Source organism: Protopterus annectens, chromosome 11.part0 (assembly GCF_019279795.1).
Source record: "Protopterus annectens isolate FY-2018-M chromosome 11.part0, PAN1.0, whole genome shotgun sequence".
NCBI lineage: Eukaryota > Metazoa > Chordata > Ceratodontiformes > Protopteridae > Protopterus > Protopterus annectens.
The window spans coordinates 855,298,733-855,318,612 of record NC_056745.1 but is presented as its reverse complement, the minus strand read 5'-3'; the positions used below and the strand labels follow the sequence as shown (position 1 = coordinate 855,318,612).

General features: G+C 37.9%; 2 protein-coding genes across 3 annotated transcripts in view; one reads left to right on the top strand and one right to left on the bottom strand.

Moving 5' to 3' along the window:
- LOC122815618 (cerebral dopamine neurotrophic factor-like) overlaps positions 1 to 2,228 on the bottom strand; it is a 134,722-nt gene extending 132,494 nt beyond the window's left edge. Inside the window, exon 1 of the mRNA XM_044088273.1 lies at positions 2,091 to 2,228. Coding sequence (XP_043944208.1) covers positions 2,091 to 2,202 — 112 coding nt within the window. The 5' untranslated portion in view covers positions 2,203 to 2,228. The remainder of the gene's footprint in view (positions 1 to 2,090) is intronic.
- A 55-nt stretch (positions 2,229 to 2,283) lies between these two features.
- HSPA14 (heat shock protein family A (Hsp70) member 14) overlaps positions 2,284 to 19,880 on the top strand; it is a 580,056-nt gene continuing 562,459 nt past the window's right edge. For both annotated transcript variants that reach the window (XM_044088271.1, XM_044088270.1), the window contains exon 1: positions 2,284 to 2,501. In XM_044088271.1, coding sequence (XP_043944206.1) covers positions 2,445 to 2,501 — 57 coding nt within the window. In that variant the 5' untranslated portion in view covers positions 2,284 to 2,444. The remainder of the gene's footprint in view (positions 2,502 to 19,880) is intronic.

The following is a 19,880-nucleotide window of genomic DNA, read 5'->3' as shown; positions in this document are numbered from 1 at the left end:
CAACTAGGCAGCCTGGGGCACTTTTCCAGTATTTATTTGGGGTATGGTGTAGGTAAACCAGGATGGGGGCACCAGGTGCTGTGGTGGGGGCATGGAGGCTTTTGCCTAGGGCACCAGCTGACTTGAGGCCATTCCTGGTTAGGGGAGCAATGGTGGTAGAAAAACTCCAGGTAAAAAGCAAATGCCGCCATCCCCCAGCACATACAGAAGACAGTCTAACACTATCTCACACTCGGCCAATCAAAGAGTAATATTTCTTTAGCAAACTGTGTTAATCAACATCAAAATTATGTGACTATTATGTGCGTCAACAACATGAAGCAGATTTAAGGGAAGTTACCTCCAAAAAGGGACCAGTTACCAGTGGAGGCCCCCAGGGATCTGTGTTGGGACCTCTCCTGTGTGGCATATACTTTTCTGAAGTAAAAGCTAATACCAAAGGGCTCCGACTGGCAAAGTTTGCAGATGACTGCAATCCAGAAATGTCTTAGCAATCCTGCAGGAAAGTTTTCTTTCAAATAACTGCCACCAGAATTGTGGACTGAAATTATGTGCCAAAAAAAAAAAAAAAGGCATTTTTATATCCTTTGAGAAGTCATCTACCCCAGGGAGCTACCACACTGACAATATGCCTTTAAGAGTTGATTCAGTTCTTTGAGATATGGGAACTTGTGTAACAAAACTTTTGACTAACGTGAATCTGCTGTTATAAGAAGGTCCTTCTACAATGCACAGCTTATAAACAAAGGGATTACATCTAGGGATGTTACTGTCATCTTTTAACCCATTAGACCTATCATTGAATATAATGCTCACTTTGGCACATATCTGTCCAGACACGCGCAACAACTGGAACACCCAGAGATACCCAACTAAAAGTACACATAGCCTAAACGTGTCCTACAGCGAAATGACTCAAAGCCCTGTCACTATACTGAGCATCCTAAATAGTGTTAAGAGGTGACCTATGTGTAGCACGCAAGACATCTTCGGGGCCATTACTGATGAATTCACTGTATATCAACAAGCCAAATAGTATAAAAAATAGTCTGTCTAGGGATCCAAACCGCTTGTGCAAAATCAACAGAACGGTTTGAATGGATAGATACATTTCAGATACCACTGCTGTGGAACAGACTTCCCCATCCACGTAAAACAAAGTTCATGTACTACTAATGAACAGTGGCAGCTCTTAAATGCTTTATTCCATGCATGGGTTCCCTTAAATTATCAACGGTCTGATCTCAGTTATTCTCATGGGGGTAATACAGCCCTTGGTTATTCAGAGCACAAAAAGGGAAATTGGCTAGGCTTAAAATGATCCACAATGGCAGTTAGTCTTGCACTGGTCAAACTCGAAACAAGCAGAACCACGTGCAATTGTTTGCAACACACCTTCACTAACTGAAATAATAGTCTACGGGCAGTCTTCTCCCTATATTACACCACGATTCTTAGAGCTAAATTATGACCTACAGTACGTACCACAAAGGATGAAAGGTGTGGAACCAAAGAGAATACAAATTAAAAAAAATATATAATGAACGTGTTTTTGTGTGTGTGTGTGTGTGTGGGGGGGGTAAGCTATTTAGACTCCAACAAGCCACTTTTTTCCATTTTCTCTTCAAGGATCTGACTCCAGGGCAAGACAGGCCGGCGAACAATGCTGCAAAAGGGAAGCTCATCACACGTTAGAAGTTATACACAAATATATTCAAATCAAATGACTAAGTTGACAGCAACGTATGGTGCTACAATACAATAATGCAATTAGTAACACATTTTTTTTTAATTATTCTGTTACATTAAGTTGGTTAAGTACGTCACTCGTAAGCACCCACTTCAGTGGAAAGCCACTAGCCGTTCGCATGTAAGGTACGTTAAATACAGCACATCCGAAGTTGTAATATTGTTAAGGCAAAATTAAACAAATAGAGGGTTTACATCGTTGTTTATTTACAATACAGGAACATGTACAGGCAATAAAAAATCCAGGCACAACACAGCAAGCAGAGCTGTTAAGGCAGTCGCCAGACTAAATAACCAACGTCACATCACAACGTGATTGTGAGCAGGATTAATCCTCTCACCTTCACATTCTCCATTCGGTAAAACGGATTCCAGGGGACCTACGCTTAATAATATAAGCGCCGCTGCTACAGCACACTTCAACCGCATGACTTCAATCTTTCTACAAGTCATATAAATCCTACGAGCTTGAAACAACTACTTCAACTAAAAAAAAACGCAATCTGTCACTGATTAAAATCACTGCCTTCACTACACGTGAAAACACGTACTACTGAAGTACCCCTCCCCCAGCCGAAAACACTGGGTAACTATACTTCTATTGGCTAACTAGTGTGATGACGCAATCCAGCTTTCAACTATTCCATTGCTTTGTATGCCGGTTCCCATAAGGTAAAGCGGCGTTTCTTCTAACTATGGCGGCTATTGGTGTCCATTTAGGATATACATGTGCTTGTGTGGCAGTTTACAAGGTAAAATAGTAGTAATACTTGCCTTATTACTCTGTGTTTGTTTTTAAGTGAAATGACGTTATGTGGGCCTTGCTGCAGTACTCAAACGGGGAATGTTTCTTCAGTTTAGATCTCATAAATACTACTAGTAGAATTCATGATTGTAGTGGGGTAGTTCTGTCATAAGCTTTCCAATTATCTGTCAGTATTCAACAAACACTTGTTTCGCTTTCCTCCATTATTGGTGTATATCATTAAAGTACATGCGATCAATATTTGTTTTGTAGATCCTGTAGTTCTTTTGGATTAAGGCTTTTTTTTGGGGGGGGGGGGGTCATAGTTCTTAACTTCTTTGCTTAAGAATAAGGGGACAAATCCAAAAATAACGTGGGAACTACTGGCTCATATCAGAAACAGGTTAATTAATTTAAGAATAAAACGGTATACTTTGTATCAGTATGCATTTTTTCTAGCACAAAACTCTGTGTCTATAATCCACAGTTGTAAAATTTATCAGGACATCAAAACATTAAAAGTTGTATGAGGGATAGAGCAGAATATAAAGCAAAATTAGGGACTCTTGAGAAGAATGGGGAGGATACTGTCTTCTGTACAATGTTTGTTTACCTTGGGAAGAGTGAGTTAAATATGCAACACTACTAGCTTTCTGATATTTCATTTGGAGTTTGCTGTATGTGTTACTATCCTTGGGAGTTGTATAGCTACATCATGGTCATGTTTCTTAGTGGGACTGACTGCTGCAGGTTAGGGGACTAGGAGCACAGTTAATTGATGACTATATTGAGTGTTACATATGTGGGATGTGTGTATGCCCAATGTTACATTTGTAGTAGTCATATTTTATTTAATATGTAATCTAGTTCCCTTACTACTTTTGATGTTTGGAGAATAAAGATGGTTGGCTGGCTGGCACTTGATTATGAGTTTATTTTTAGTCCTGTTTTCTATAATTCTGTAAATAAATTTGTGGTTAATTATCAGTATTTTTTCACTTTTGGCAGAGTATTCTGGCAACATAGTTTTTTCAATTTGAAACACTAACTGTGACTAAATCAAGAAGTAATACATAGCCTGTAATAATTATATTTAGGAATGTGCAAAAAATGGTGGCATGCCTGTTTAGTTTTTATTTCTTTACAGTCTCCTTCAAAGCTAATCTGACAGCCTTGCAACCCCCTACAGTAAAGTTTGTAGTTTTATGACACTTTCTCCAGGAAGTCAGCATCAGTGTTTCCCTTGGGATAAGCTTTTTAGATGAAAAACTCTGTGTCTGCTTTTGTATAATTTACAAACTTTAGTGCCTAGTCTACTGTACATTACCTTAACACTTTGCCATAATCAAAAATAAAAGTTCTAAAAACCAAACAGGAATAAAACTCCGTGTATACAGACCTCAGTACTTTATTAAACGAATATTTTAAAAACACAATCACAGATCTAGCGCTTTCATCTGCCGAATGCAGACTTCTTCAGAATAATGAATGTGTGGTGCCAGTGATTTTTATACAATTTAAAACAATTAATTAATCCATTAATTACACAAATTCATTTGAAATTTAAAGCCATACCCATTATTTTCTAAAATAAATTCCATATGTGAAATGCAATTTAAACAGTCAACCACGGACTCCCTTGGGGACTTGTTCTATTAGGGACCAGTCTAATTAAAGTGCTTCAGTGCCTTTTGTAGTTTAATAAATATTTGTTTTTATACATAATTATTAAAAAATGCCTATGTTGTATAAAAGAAAAAAAGAAAAAAAGAAAAAAATACATATATATATATATACATTGAATTACATTACATGTAATATTGCGTTATTACTTGTTAGCTGATTATTAATATAATATAAATGAATAAATAAATAAATAAATAAATGAATAAATAGTGAAGTGAATGTAAAATGTTAGTGACTTGTAAAAATGTATCTAAAAAGGTGTATGTTGTCATTATTAAAAACTATTGTTAAAAACTGTTGTTGTATATTATTGTTGAAAACTATTTTGAGACAATTTAATATTTACAAAACTAAGTATACCATCATGGATGTTTTAAACAATTATTATGTTAACACCATTCAAAAAAATCTCAAAATGTGTTTGTTGGTTGTGTTGACACATATAAACATGCTTTTCATTTAAAAATATATAAATATGATGTGTATTCAAACACTAACTATTATTTATACACTAGAGGCTTTTTCCACTAATATAGCCTTAATGTTTGTGTACTCATTAAGCCCGGGAGGCATGTTTGATTTTAGCCTCAGTTGCCACCTAATTTCTTTTTGAAGCAAGTGGTTTTTGACATCTCCTCCCCTTGGATCAGGTTTAACATGTTCCAAAATCCCAAACTTAAAATCAGTGAAACCTACACAGTCAACAGAATGTTTAAATAAGGCACTAGTCTCCTATATATATATATATATATATATATATATATATATATATGTATTTTTTTCTTTTTTTATTTTTTTCTTTTTTATACAACATAGGCATTTTTTAATAATTATGTATAAAAACAAATATTTATTAAACTACAAAAGGCACTGAAGCACTTTAATTAGACTGGTCCCTAATAGAACAAGTCCCCAAGGGAGTCTGTGGTTGACTGTTTAAATTGCATTTCACATATGGAATTTATTTTAGAAAATAATGGGTATGGCTTTAAATTTCAAATGAATTTGTGTAATTAATGGATTAATTAATTGTTTTAAATTGTATAAAAATCACTGGCACCACACATTCATTATTCTGAAGAAGTCTGCATTCGGCAGATGAAAGCGCTAGATCTGTGATTGTGTTTTTAAAATATTCGTTTAATAAAGTACTGAGGTCTGTATACACGGAGTTTTATTCCACTTTGCCATAATCAGTAAAACACTGCTTCATGTGTAGCATGTATGGATGTTACTGATCCTGTACTGTCCTTTACTGTCATTAGGTATCAGATAGGCAAACAGTTTAACAAAGTCCAAAGCAGCACTTATGATCCAAGTGCAGATGTAGGTAGCAGTCACCTTAATCATCCTCCCAGTATTAGTTTATCTGTACTTGCATCTAGATTGTTGTTATTCAAAGTATTAATGTTTTATTTTACATTTGTTGACTGGGCTAGTCTAACTGGATATATGTCCATTTTTAGTAGAGGCCCAGGGAGAAAAGCTCCACACACAAAACAGATAGTTGCAACTACAGACACAGTATACTTTTCAGACAATACAGCTGTTTACATAGCAACATAGTAATCACGAGAGATAACTAAATATATTTTTTTAAAGACCAAACAATAATAGAAGAAAAATAATTTAGAAGGGAGTGAGACATTCCTAAAGTCCGAGTTGGATATACATCACAGAAGAAAAAAAAATATTTACAAGGCAGGGATACATTATTTACAAGGCAGTGACACATTCATAAAGTCCAAGCTGGGTAACATCATCATATCCTGTAATAGTTTCTAAGAAGGATGGACTTTATATAGTCTCAAACTAGCTAACTGATCAGTTTAACAGAGGTGTAGGAAGGAGATGGACTTAAAATGTAGCAATGAACCAATTAGTATTTTTGTGCGAGAATCTATGATAACAGGAAGGGGATTCTTAGTCTGGGTTAGTACATGGGCATAGCCAGTGGGTTGTAAGGTATATTTTGAGTTTCTTTTTAAATAGTGAAGTTGAAGAAAGAGATGTGAGCTCACCAGGTTCCAGGTTTTTCCCACGGTGTTAGAGAAAAGTGAATCCCCTGCTTATTCTATGACATAGTCTGTGTATGTATTCCTGGTCATGTTATTTATTATTTTTAACGTGACAGTATTGGTTTTACAAGATATACACTTGCTAGTCATTACTTTAAGGTTTCCATGGAGACTTATTAATTGTGGAATGCTTGTTTTTATGATTGGCTTTCGTAATTTGATTGCACTATATAAGTATTTTAACACGTCATCCTGCTGTTTTGTCTGAAGAAGGCGGGTTAATTAACTTGCCGAAAGCGCTAACTTTTACTTGGAATTTTCACTTGGAGTATTAAACCTGTGTTTTTAACAGCCTTCTCTCATTGCGTTTTGTCCGCTTTTCAACAGTTTTTCGTTTGCAGTGTTTCTATTTCGTTCGTGGTGTGTCATTATGGCGGATGATACCGGAGAGGCTGTTTCACCTACATTGTTTACTCAGCGGGATGAAGGCAATCGTGGCAACGACTCTTCTCCAGGGAACCTTGCGTTGCTTGTTGAGGCACTCCTACAAAGAGTAGACGTACTAACTCAAAAGGTGGATGCTTTCTCTAATTTGACTCCAACTACTAGTATTAATATTAACAATAGACGGACCCCCTTAGTGGATTCTAATGAAGGATTTATACCTAATGGTCAGCGTTCTCCTAACTCTACGGTCAATAACTTAGCTTCTTCCACTGAAGTTAACCGACCAGTGGCTCTAACAGAACAGTACCATCCCACTTCACTTATCGGAAACTGGCCCCAGAGGGATACAGCACAGCCTGCATTGCAAATACGAGGCAACGAGAATGCCCCTCGTAACTTGGATGGGATTCCGGTAATTTAATAATTTTTTGGACAATAACAATTTTTTCACAACACGGGACAATACTGAAGGGGGCAGTTTTGCCCCACCAGATATGGAGAATCAGAATTTAGGCATCAAAATAGATCTTTTTGATGCGAAATTGTTCAAGTGTAAAAAGCTACAGCTAGAGACCTCATATTTACAGGAATGTATTAGGAACAAGATCATTCCTAAAGGTCTATGTCAATGGCGTTTTCCTGCAGGATTAACGGATGACTCTCCTTTTTATCAAGAATTAATAGAATTATTTGACAGGCAAGGGTTTGAATTTCTGCAGGCACTCATAGTGTTTTATACCAGTGATATTATTAAATTAAAAACTGAATTGGAAAAACTTGAAACTGACATTAAATTGGATGTCGAGTTTCCTCGATATAAATATGAATACTGCAGAATTTTTTCTAGCATTGACGCCACTATGGATAAATTGGTAGTCACTAAGAAAAAGAAATTAACTAGAGACATGAAAGACTATGCTAACAAATGTGCTTACCCCAGACTTTTGCAGCGGCCAACTATTAATTCTATTGACACCTTGGACAATGATTCAAACAATTCACATTCTACTCAGACTCATTCATCAAACATTAACAATAATCATGACAATCAAAGACCTGCTCCAAGAAGGAGTCCTAGGCTTAATAATAACAGCAATCAAATAAATCCGTCTACGGAAGGCGGAGAGCCGTCAATGGCGGCTATGGACTGTCCTGAACCTCATAATTCGTTTAACAATCAGGATTTTCAATTGGTGAACACTCCCCGGGGGAACAACCGCCCCCGTGTTCAAACGCTGAACAACACGAGGAACAGGAGACGGGGGCGCAGGAGATGATTGACTTTTTAGATTTTGGTACACAACCAAAACTACATAAAAGTACCAATGGAGACTTTACGGTCTATAATTATACTACTTTGAATATTCAGCAGGACATTGTTGACTTTTTGGCGAAGGATTTTTCCTTTGTCCCTGGTCGTCATATGGACATCGGTAAAATAATTATAGATTTAAAAGTATACACACGTAAACTTTGGACTTCCTCATGGGTAATGATACATCCACAGTTAGTTTACTAAGGGTAGCTAGCTCATATAATCCCCCTTTACATCCTACTTTACACACATTTGAAAACATGTGTGAGATGGATTTATGGGCTATTAAAAACCAGGTTATGTACAATAACCAAAAACATTTTTCTAACATTACTCCCTTAGAAAGGGATTTCATCCATTTGTTACGAGATTGTCACATTAGGGCCATGAAACCCGATAAAGGTGGTGGAATTGTCTTCATGGATCATTGCAAATACGTGGAATACATGTTTTAACATCTCGACACTCCTGCTTATAAATTATCCTCTCTAAATGAGACAAATGGGGCATATAGAAAAATTAATAACATCTTAAACGACCTGTTTCTTGAGGGTTATATTGATACAGACGCTCACAAATATCTGACTATGCCGGCCCCAAGAATTCCTGCATTTTTTGGAACACCTAAGCTACACAAACGGCTGAACGCCCCTCCATTTAGACCCATCGTTGATGGGAGGGGTTCCATCACCCAGGCATGTGCCAAATATGTAGACAGTATTATAAAACCTCTTATTGACAGTGAGAAGCACATCTGTAAAGACTCTTGGTCTTTTTTGGAGAACATTAACAAACTCACTTACAGTGAGGAGGTGTTGTTCTTGACCATTGATGTCAAAGATTTATATACTGTCATACCACAAAAGGTTGGCCTCGCCTGGGTGAGGGATTTTATGCTGTCTAAAAATGCAGAGCATGATACCATCAACTTGGTAGAGACTCTATTGGAAATTGTCTTGGCTAACAATTTTTTTTGTCTTTGAAAACAACTTTTATTTGCAAACCTCAGGCATAGCCATGGGCTCGCCTTGTGGTGGAACATTTGCCAATGCTGTTCTTGCTTTTTGGGAGTCTACTTTCCTATTTAAAGACGAGCTATTTCTCCAACATGTCACCTGGTACACACGGTACCAGGATGACATTTTTTGCATTTGGGGCGGTAAAAGGGAATTTTTATTGATAGGATTTCTAAAACAACTGATTTCCTGGAATTTACTTATAGCATTGAAGATACACAGATCAATTATCTGGATATCATGCTTACCAATGACAAAATCAATAAAAGGTTTAAAAGCTGTATATACAGAAAACCGACTTATTCCATTTCTTTGTTACATTTCTCAAGTAATCATCCTTACCACCAAAAGAGGGCTGTTATAAAAGGGCAGATTGTAAGAGCTGCCCGTATGGTGACAGACCCTCAGGATTTTACTTTGGAATGTACTAATCTTACTAACATGTTTGTATCTAGGGGCTACCCGCTAACTTTGATATCTAAGGTAGTGACAGAGGTATCGCATAAACGCGATGAAGGTCACTTCTTTCCACTTCTTTCGGGTCATGTTAATAACAATCTAGCTCTTAGTAACGAACAGTTACCATCTGAACTAATTTTAATAGCTAATAACAACAAAAATAATGAGAGTTGCAAGTTCAATACAAGCTTTTTGCACACTTACTCATTAGACTCTCATAAGATTAGGGAAATTGTCAACAAGAATTGGGACATTATCAAGTATGACAGGGCTCTTTGTATTCTCTTAGGAGAATGCCCTAGGATTACTTACAGAAGAGGGGACAACATGAAAGCAATTCTCGAAAGAGGAAGACCAACCCGTAGTGCAAATAGACCCCATGGGATGTTTAGGTGCGGATCGTGTACCCAATGTAAATATATCAAGGTCGTGAATCATTTTGGTATTAATGGCAGGGAATATAAAGTCACTGGCCACTTCAATTGTCAGTCTAAGTCTGTTATTTATGTAGCTCTCTGTAACCTTTGCAATGCATTCTATATCAGCAAGACCGAGAGAAAGCTAAAAAATAGAATATATGAACATCAATATGCTATAATAAAAGAAGATGTCACCAATGCTTTAGCTAGGCATTGCATGGAGTATAGAGGGCATTTTTTTCAATATTTGGTCTTACAACAGAGGGAAATGGATTTAAGAGGTGGCCCATGGCAAATACGCTTGGAAATGGACAAGTTATTATGGCAGATTAGAACTAGAGCCCATCTATTTCCTGGCATCAATGAGGCACTTTCAATCAGATGTGTGCTAAAATGGTTATCTTATAACAGGTAGGCATAACATTACATTTAGGGACCTCAATACACTAACGTGTAAGTTTTCCCTAACAATTTCACTGGTTTTGGCTAGAATTTTTCTATATGGCCCCGAACTAGCCGCTATTATCATAGGATTTCACTATTGGCCATACTTTTTGATACATCGTAATAATAGGGGTAACTAATTTAGTTAATAACTGTATATCTAAGTTTGGCTATAAATAGTCATCAAGTATATTCATTATTTATGTAACCTCTCTTCCTGTGTAGAATATTGTAATAATACTATGCGGAGATCAAGTAATTTATAGTTTGTTATCACTCCTGTAATTTTAAACTTTAAAGAACTTGTGGGTGGATTTTTGATGACTATTCTAGTTTGGGGAAAATTTTAGCTCTTTTTAGTTTCGTAAAGTGTTTTTCTTTATAGCCTTTTTTAATTTAGATTCCTGTTGCGTTAAGGTCACTATAGCATTGTCCAGCTGTGACAACGCAACATTTAGTCCGTAACACCTTTCGGCTTTTTAATACAGGCTTATTGCCGTGAGCGGAGAATTTCTCTTGCACATACCAGTTTGATGTCTAATACATACACACATGCTTTATTTCTAGCAACAGGATTAGAGGTACGATTGTTTACCATCTTGCTGAATTGTATGTGTGTTATATGACCTTTTATTATTGGGTACAACGTATAGGAGTGCTGTCAATTCAGGTGCGAACATCATCAAAAAATATGTAAATAGTTTTAAACATATTTTATTGAATTTTTTCATTTTTTCGACTGTGATATTCTAACGGATGAGTTAGCATATTCTATGACATAGTCTGTGTATGTATTCCTGGTCATGTTATTTATTCTTTTTAACATGACAGTATTTGTTTTACAAGATATACACTTGCTAGTCATTACTTTAAGGTTTCCATGGAGACTTATTAATTGTGGAATGCTTGTTTTTATGATTGGCTTTCGTAATTTGATTGCACTATATAAGTATTTTAACACGTCATCCTGCTGTTTTGTCTGAAGAAGGCGGGTTAATTAACTTGCCGAAAGCGCTAACTTTTACTTGGAATTTTCATTGGAGTATTAAACCTGTGTTTTTAACGGCCTTCTCTCATTGCGTTTTGTCCGCTTTTCAGCAGTTTTTCATTTGCAGTGTTTCTATTTCGTTCATGGAATCCCCTGCTTTATTGTTGGGTTTTTGTCTGGATACCAGTAGTTATTTGCCGAGCGTAGGTCTGTAAGATTTTTATATGGAGTGATTAGACTCATGAATGTTGGTATATTGCTAGGATGATAAGTCTTCTGGGCAGTAATAAGTTGGTGGAATTGAATCTGATTCTGCAGCTCCAGCCAACCTAGTTGTTTTAGATTTTGACAATGGTGGGTTCTAAAAGGGGAGCCAGTTGCAAATGTAGCAATGTTATTGTAGGAGGTTGCCAGTTTGTTGAGGTTGCTTTTAGATAGATTAGTGTAAATAGCTGGGGCATAGAGGAGAGTTGAGATAAGGTGGATGTGGGCAATAGTAGTTCTAGCTATGGGAGTAAGGAAGGGTTTAATCTTATAGAGGGAGCCTAGTTTTCTGTTAACTGATTTTATAGTGGTATTGATGTGAGTATCATAGTTAAGGTTGTGGTTTGTTGTTACTCCTAAGAGTTTGGTGGTAGTGTCAGGAGATATGACAGTGCTGTTATTAGATTTGATAATGAAATCAATTGGGGTGGACTTTTGTGTGGGATTAAAGAGCAATAATTTTGTCTTTTTGGGGTTAAGGAGGAGAGCACTGTAAGAACCATTTTTTTACTAATTCAGACATTTTGGGTGAGGGACTGCAGTTCAGAAGGACCAGTAGCGGAGCATATTAATGTGGAGTTGTCTGCATATTGTATGCATGTAGCTTGAGGGATGTTTACATTTAGATTATTGATAAAAATTGAGAATAGAAGAGGGCCCAATATAGAACTGTGAGGTACATCAAGGGTGACAGGAAGGTGGATTATCCCAAAGCACTGCCTCTTGCCTGTTCTCTAAGTAGGACTTGAACCATAGTAATGCCTGTGTATCAAGTGAGAGGGACTAAAGTATATTCAACAGTAGCTGATGGTTGACCATGTCAAAGGCTTTTGAGAGATCAATAAAGATTGTGGAGGAAAGAGTGATACTGTTATGTTTTTTGTTAATGTGGTCAGAAAAGGATGGGAGGGCTGTGGTGGTGCTGTGGAAGGGCCTAAAGCCATGTTAAGAGTTAGCTAATAGGCTATTTTGGAGAAGCTGGTCTAACAGTTGACGGTGGATGCATTTTTCCATAATTTTAGCTAAGGGAGAGAGTAAGGCAATCGGATGAAAGTTTGAGAGTTCTGTCAAATTACCGCCTTTGTGTTGGGGGATTATATGGGAGATTTTCCAACTAGATGGGATGGTACCTTCTGTTATGGTTCTGTTTATTAGAATAGAAATAGGATAGGCTATAACTTTTGCTGCTATTTGCAGATATTTGGCTGGTAATAGTTCAGCTGAGGGGGCAGATGGTTTCAGTTTTTGAAGAAGGGTACAGATGAGGGATGTAGGAACAGGTTGTAGTTGAAATGAAGACAGTAAGCTAGTAGAGGAGGAAGGCAGGTTAGAGGATACTGGAGGTAATGAGTTAGCAAGTGATTGGATAGCATCAGTAAATAAGGTATTAAAGGCATCAGCAATTTGTTTGGGATTCCCATGGGCTATTCCTGATGGAGTTGGTGTCTTGGAGTGACCTGGGAGTCTATTGATACCTGTCCAGAATTTTTGTGGTTTATGTTGGTTAGTTTGTTGAAGTTGAAAGTAGAAGTTTCTTTTATCTAATAGTATTGATGTTTTAGTAGTATTTCTAAGCTGCTTAAATTTTATATGATCAGCTGGGTTTTTAGTAGTGCACCATTTGGACCAAATTCTGTTTCCAAGTAGAATTTTCTGCCTAGTTTCTTTTGTTAGCCATAGATCAGTTTTTGTCCTGTTCCTAAGAGTACAAGTAGGGGCATGGTAGTCTTTTAGATTTCTAAGAATTTAGTGTTGAAGTATGTCGCTGAATCCTCTGGCCGGAGGTGTTTTAGATGTGATCAATCACATGCACTAAGTTGATTTTGGAAACTTTCAGGGTTAAAATGTTTATTGGAACAAGTGTGCTATATGTGGTTGGGTAGGGAATATTAGTCTTTTGTCTAATTATATATGTTAGTGAGTGATCACCAATGTCATCTGGCAGGGTGCCTGCTTTATATGTTAGATACTGAGTATTTGTTAGAATCCAATCTAAAGTGCTTTCTTTATTGGTGGGTTTGTGGGTTCTGGTAGGAGAGGTGATAGTTTGGGAGAAACCATGTAGGTTTATGTGGTTAGTAGGATTAACAGTAGTATAGCGATTCCAGTCTATATTAAAGTCACCTAGCACTATGGTTTCTTGTGGGTAGTTTGTGGAAAGCTAGCTAAGGATATTTTCAAGGGTGGTGATGTTATTACCAGGAGGAAGATAAGAGCATATAATGTAGATGGACTTACAGGTGTTAATGTGAAGCTTAGTGATAAGGATTTCAGTATTAGTATATGAAGGTGGTTGGATATCTAGTGAAGTAACTTGGAGCCCTGCTTTATATATTATAGCTACTCCCCCACCCTTCTTGTACAGGCGATCTAATCTCAAAGTATTGTATCCTGGAGGGGTGATTTTATAAGTCTCGGTTAGCTGTTTTTAACCATGTTTCAGTTAGACATAAGATGTCAAATGCATGTACCTCTAGAAGACCATGAAGGTAAGTAACTTTATTGTTTATACTTCATCTTCATAGCTCACTTAAATATATGGAGTTAGGAGGCCTTGTGGGGGCCTGAAAGGTAGAGGGAATGGGTCTAAGTGAGATAGTGGGGCAGTTGTTGGTGGGGCCAGGGTTGAGATGAATGTCACCGTCCAGTAGGAGGTGTTGGTGTAGTATGTATGTGTGAAGTAGGGGTTTATAAAATATGTTTTTGTTTTTCTTGGTTTGGAGATATTTATAGGTAATATGGGCAACTGTGATACTTTGGGAAGAGATAGCTGGCTTTTGATCTTATGTTGATGTGTTTGTGGGTGGCGAATATAGCTGGTAGGGGTGTTTGTTTAGAGGGCTGGTGGAAATTGGAATAGTTGAGATGTTCATAGGCTGTTAGGATATAGGGTAGAAAATGGAAAAGTAGAAGTGAGTATAAGAGTTTAATGTATCCATGGGTGCAATAGGCATTGTGATGTAGGACTTGTAAGGTAGTGAATGTGAGGTGAAGTATTTATTTATTTATTTAAATTTGTTGACCGGGAGTGTCCGACTGGACGTGGGTCCATTTTCAGTGGAGGCCCGGGGAGAAAAGCTCCACAGTAAAATAAACAGACAGTAGTTACATTGGATTACATAGTGATTAACAATTTAACATAGAAATTACTTGCAACATATTTACAGATGAAGAACATAGTACATCAGTAGACAACTGGAATCTTTATCTGTGAAGTACATAACAGGCATTAACAAATGTAACAATGAGAAGTTCCTACTGTATAATAAGTACTAGGCTTATGAGCATCTGAGCTTGCTATCATCAAGGTAGTTAGTGGAGGTGAAAGAAAGGTAGTAGTTGGATGGGGTGGATGATATTAGAGTGGGAGTTGCAAGGGCATAGCCAGCATGTTTTTAGGTGCGCTTTTAATAAAGTTTTGAAGTTGGTGCATGATGGTATGTAATGATGAGGGAGGAGTGATGGATTACCTAGTGAATACTACTTAATGGGAAGCAGGTTTGGATTGGATAATGGGAATGTGGGTGTGCTAGAGAGGTATAAGCATAGGAACAATGGGGGTAGGTGGAAATTGGGGTTAGGGGAGCGGAGTGAGCCCACGGGGCGAATGGAGCAGGTCCAGACAAGTAATGAAGAGGGAACAATCTGTGAATTGCTAATTCCTATGAGGGTACTACCAGGTAGGTAAAAACCCAGTGCAAGTGATAGTAGAGGGGGGATCCCTGAGTGCACTAGTGAGGAATGAGGTGGATGGTAAGAGAAATGTACATGCAATCTACTACAGCACTGCTGCATTTTAAGTTAGGCTAGGAGAGAGATGGGGTAGAATGGATGAGAAATGTGCCTAGTGAAGGTAGCCACCTGCTGGGAGAAAAGTAAATTGCAGCTGAAGTGACTTAAGAGAGAGAGAGTGAAAATCAAAGTAGGGAGGCTCTGGTTATCAGCTTCTGGAGGCTACATAAGAAGGAGAAAGGTTTGGTTGCTAGGGGTAGAGAGGGGCATGGCTGCTGGGCACCTGGCTAGGTAGTTTATCAAGTATAGCTATAAGGTATTTTAATAAGGTCTGTCCTACACCTAGGTTTGTAAAACACGTACTTCCTTGCTCCCTAGGACTCTGAAGTAGGGGGGAGAAGCTTCCTTAGATTAGGTTAAGTTGGCTGTTTTTCATAGAAGGGCGTCCTTATTCTCCGGCCAGGAAATCTCTGAAAGTCTCAGTACAGTATAGTAGGATGGAAAGCTATGTACATTGGAAAGAGAGAGAGAAGAAGAACAAATCAGTATGATAAATTAAGCAGAAACAGCTTTACAATAATTAGGGTAGAGCCACAGGCATTCAGTCAGTTGCAACACATGGTTATCAATCTACACTTGGTCACATTAGCAAAATAAATTAAAGCAGCATAGGGCTTAAAGCAAGACAGGGTACATCACATCATAAAAAGCACTGCTCAGGAAAAAAGGAACTACAAATGGTGAGATAGCAGTTCTCGTTAGCTTACTACAAGCTGGCTGAGTGAACCTAACAACGGAAGCCCCTAGTATAACATGTTTGAGGGGAGGCAGTGTGCTAATTACAGCCTTGCACAACCTTTTAAGTATTATTTCCCAGCCCCTATGAGCTACACATGGCCGCTAAAGCATAGATAATAAAACGCTTCATGAAGACAATACATGGATGTTGTAGGTGTTGTGCTACCAGTGCAAAACTACAACAGTTTGCCTGTTTGAAAGTTATTTTCCCACAGTTTACCAAAGTAATTAGTTACAGTTTGACTTAACTAGTATTCTTTTACAAATGTATTCATACATGCTTAGTAAATGCCTTATTATTCATTGTGACTAATGTAGATCGTTGATATTTTGTTTTATAAATGCATTTTGCTCAGTTTCTAAATGCAGTCTTAAGTTTTTAATCAACGGTATCACTTCATCTGTTAACAAAGCAAAAAAAAAGTACTTTGAAAAACAGCTGAACCATTTTTATCTTACACTTGAAACTTGTGCCTTTAAATGTTTATGTAAGCACTAAAATGAGGAAAGCTGTTAAGCTTTATCCTGCAGTAGTTATAGCATTTACTTAGTAATTTACGTGATGCAATCGTACTGTACTTTCTTGCATTTTGGTGATTATCAAGGTTTTATCAAAGCTTTTGGTGCTGTCTTTCAAACTGAATGACAGTTTCTGTGGTTGCCATATTTTTTATTTTTTTTTAGTTTAACCTTATTCTTTTTAAGTGACAGTTGAAATGTAGTGTTTGGTATTTTGTGTTTGTGGAACTGCACCTACAGTTATATTTTTAGTTATTTACAGTCCCATTATGTTGGTACTAGAGAAAAAAATAGACCTACTTTCTTTGTAGGTGGTCTTTGCCCTTACTCTGTGAGTGTGCAATTACAGTAGTATATTTAAATTTGTGCGTGCGGCCTAAAATCTGTTTAGTTACTTAATTTGCCTTTTTATCAGACTGCATTTGCCCATTGCATAATGCAGTGTTGATTGGTTTGTTTAATTTGTTTAGTATTTGAGGGGGAGCTGTTCAATTTCAAGTCATGTGTCAATTAATAAACAATAAGTGAAAGTAAGAAATTCCCTTTTCTGACTTTCGTTACTATATCTGTTCATGTTTAGTTATTACCTTCTTTCACTTTCTGCCTTTTTTGTTTTTCCTCAACATCCTGAATCGGCTTACATTGTATCACACACTCCATTATCTCTGGTCCATTGTTTTTGCTCTAGCAGAAGTGTTTTTTTTTTTTTTTTTTACCTCTTTCAGCTTCCTTCGTTTAAATTTATTACCCCATAGTTGTGCCATTATTATCCTCCACTTTTGACCCTTGCAATGATGTTACTATCCTTTCTCTATTGTATTTTACTTATTTTTTTATTTATTTTTTTTCTGAATTCAGAAAATAAAATAGTGGGAAGGAGAAGGATGGGGAGTACTTTGACATTTCGCAGTTCAAAGAAATGTTTTAAGGCTTGATACTGCAGTTCTCTTCCATGTTTGCCATCTTCAAACTCTTCATTTGCAGTCATTGAAGATATCAAGAAATTCCTTTGGTAAGCATGTGGACATGTGCCAGAATTTCCGGGTCCTCTTTCTGCTTGAAATGAACTGTCGGTCTCTTAGCTTCTTGAATCCAATGGTCATTTTCCTGGCCTTGATGTTATCAATATTCAGTACTTCCAGTTTACAACTTTTGTTAATGTTTTCATGTCGTTTTACACGTGGTGTTGGGGTTTGTCTAGGTATTTGTATAATATATTGTTCTGGTGGTGTTTATTACTTTTACTCCGTGTCTTCTTCAGGGTAGCTTGCCAATAACTGTTGTTCCGTGTTGCACATGATAGATTTCACCAGGGTATTATTTGTTTGGAATGTTTTGATTATGAGAAGATTCGTCATCATTGTCACACGGATATTGATATGATTTATACAGAGCTGTATGTTATGCATATATTAAACTGCTGATACAAAAGTGTGTGTTGAACAGGGTTTGTACAGTACTGAGCTTCAAAGCTGTATCCACAGTGTATCCTAGTGGAGCATAGAAGATTAACTTGCAAAACTTAAGAATAGTTGAGGTTAAGTTACATTTATAGCTGGGCCATAAACAAGAGATGTTCTCTCTCAGCTTCAATGCAGAAGCAGACACAATGGGCCAGATTCAGGAAGGCTTACACGGAGTTTAAGAGTAGTGTAAGCCTCCGTGTAAGCCTCCTGATTCAGCAACAGCCCAAATCTCCGTGTAAGAGACAGCTAACACGTCTCTTACACGGAGTGGGCGTGGAAATGCTCAATACCTCATTTGCAGCTCCAAGATATGCAAATGAGGTATGTGAGCGATCCACGAAGCCCAAACCAGTCCGTGTAACGGATCGTGTTGCAGAAATGTACTCAGCTGACAACTGAGTACATTTCTGCAAAATTAAAAACGGAGCTATGTCAGCTCCAAATAAAGGGTGCATTTGTTACATTAAGCATGCCAATGGCCAAATATGTGGCCATTGGCATGAAAGTGTTGCAAAAAAAGTTATATAACTTTTTTTTTTCACGGGATTTATGTGTTTAATCAGAAGCGCACACCCGCAAACGGGTGCGCTACCTAAAACTGAAAACCGGCTTATAAGCCCACAATTGTGGGATTTATATATTACATGAAATGTCAATGGAGGGACTTGCAGAGCAAAACAATATGGCCTCCGCTTAGTGGTTGTCAAGGGGAAGCTCCTGTAAGATATGTAACTAAGCATTACTAGGCAATCCTATGTAAATGAGGGTTACAATACTGAATCACACTGCCACATAAGTAATGAGCACTTTCTGAGTAGTGTAAGAGTTAGAGAAGGGGGAGGAACAGAGTAAGAGGTAGGTGACATCATGGGGGGGAAGGATAGAAAGAAATGTACCAGATTGGAGGGCAATGTAAGGTAAGAGATGACAGACAGACATCAGGGAGGGAGGTGTGTCCCAACAGAACACTAGGAATGTCAAGAAATTGAGGGCATACGCTATCCCTACACTCTAAGTTTCTTGATATACGTGCATGCGCGCGCGTGTAAGGCAGGTTCAACATGTGGGAGCGTGTTGCAAACTGTTTACAACGGTTTGCGCGGGCGTGCACGTGTGTAAGGCGGTGTGCGCTGCTTTAGCATGAATCAGCCTAGCTAACACCGTAAGGATGTGTGCGCTGTAACACCGTAGGGATGTGTACACGCTTAAGTTACTGTGAGCGTGTTTAAGCCGGTGTGCACATTGCTCCCTCAGGAAACAGAGAGGAAATAGGAAACAACCAAAATACAGGGAAACTGCCAGAAGATACTACTAAAGTTAATTGGTGGAAACAATTAGAAGCAGGCAATTACACAGGCAGACTAGAAGCCCAACCCAGCACTTAAAACACAACAAAGAGCAGTGCAGGCTGTTTCTCACAAGAGATACTGCCAGAAACTAAGCTATCAGAATTGAAACCTGAAAAAGCTGAACTCAGAGCAGAAATGCTAGGGGCTGCCATAGCTGTTATAATCAGACATAGGCGAATTGCTGAGGGTGGTGATAATGCAGATGCTGACAGACAACCCAGAGTGAGGAGAAGGAGAAGAGTATACAGGCCTAGGGTCACCTACCATGGGTTACATGAGCTGGAGATAGTAGAGCGCTATAGAGTGGACAGAGAGCTCCTGCAGCAGATTGTTGAGCTGTGCAGGCCACGCCTCACACACAGAACCAACAGAGGGGAACCCATCCCAGTGGAAACCAAGGTATGTGTTGGCCTAAGAATACTAGCAACAGGTACCTTTCAGAGACCAACTGGCGATATGATGGGGA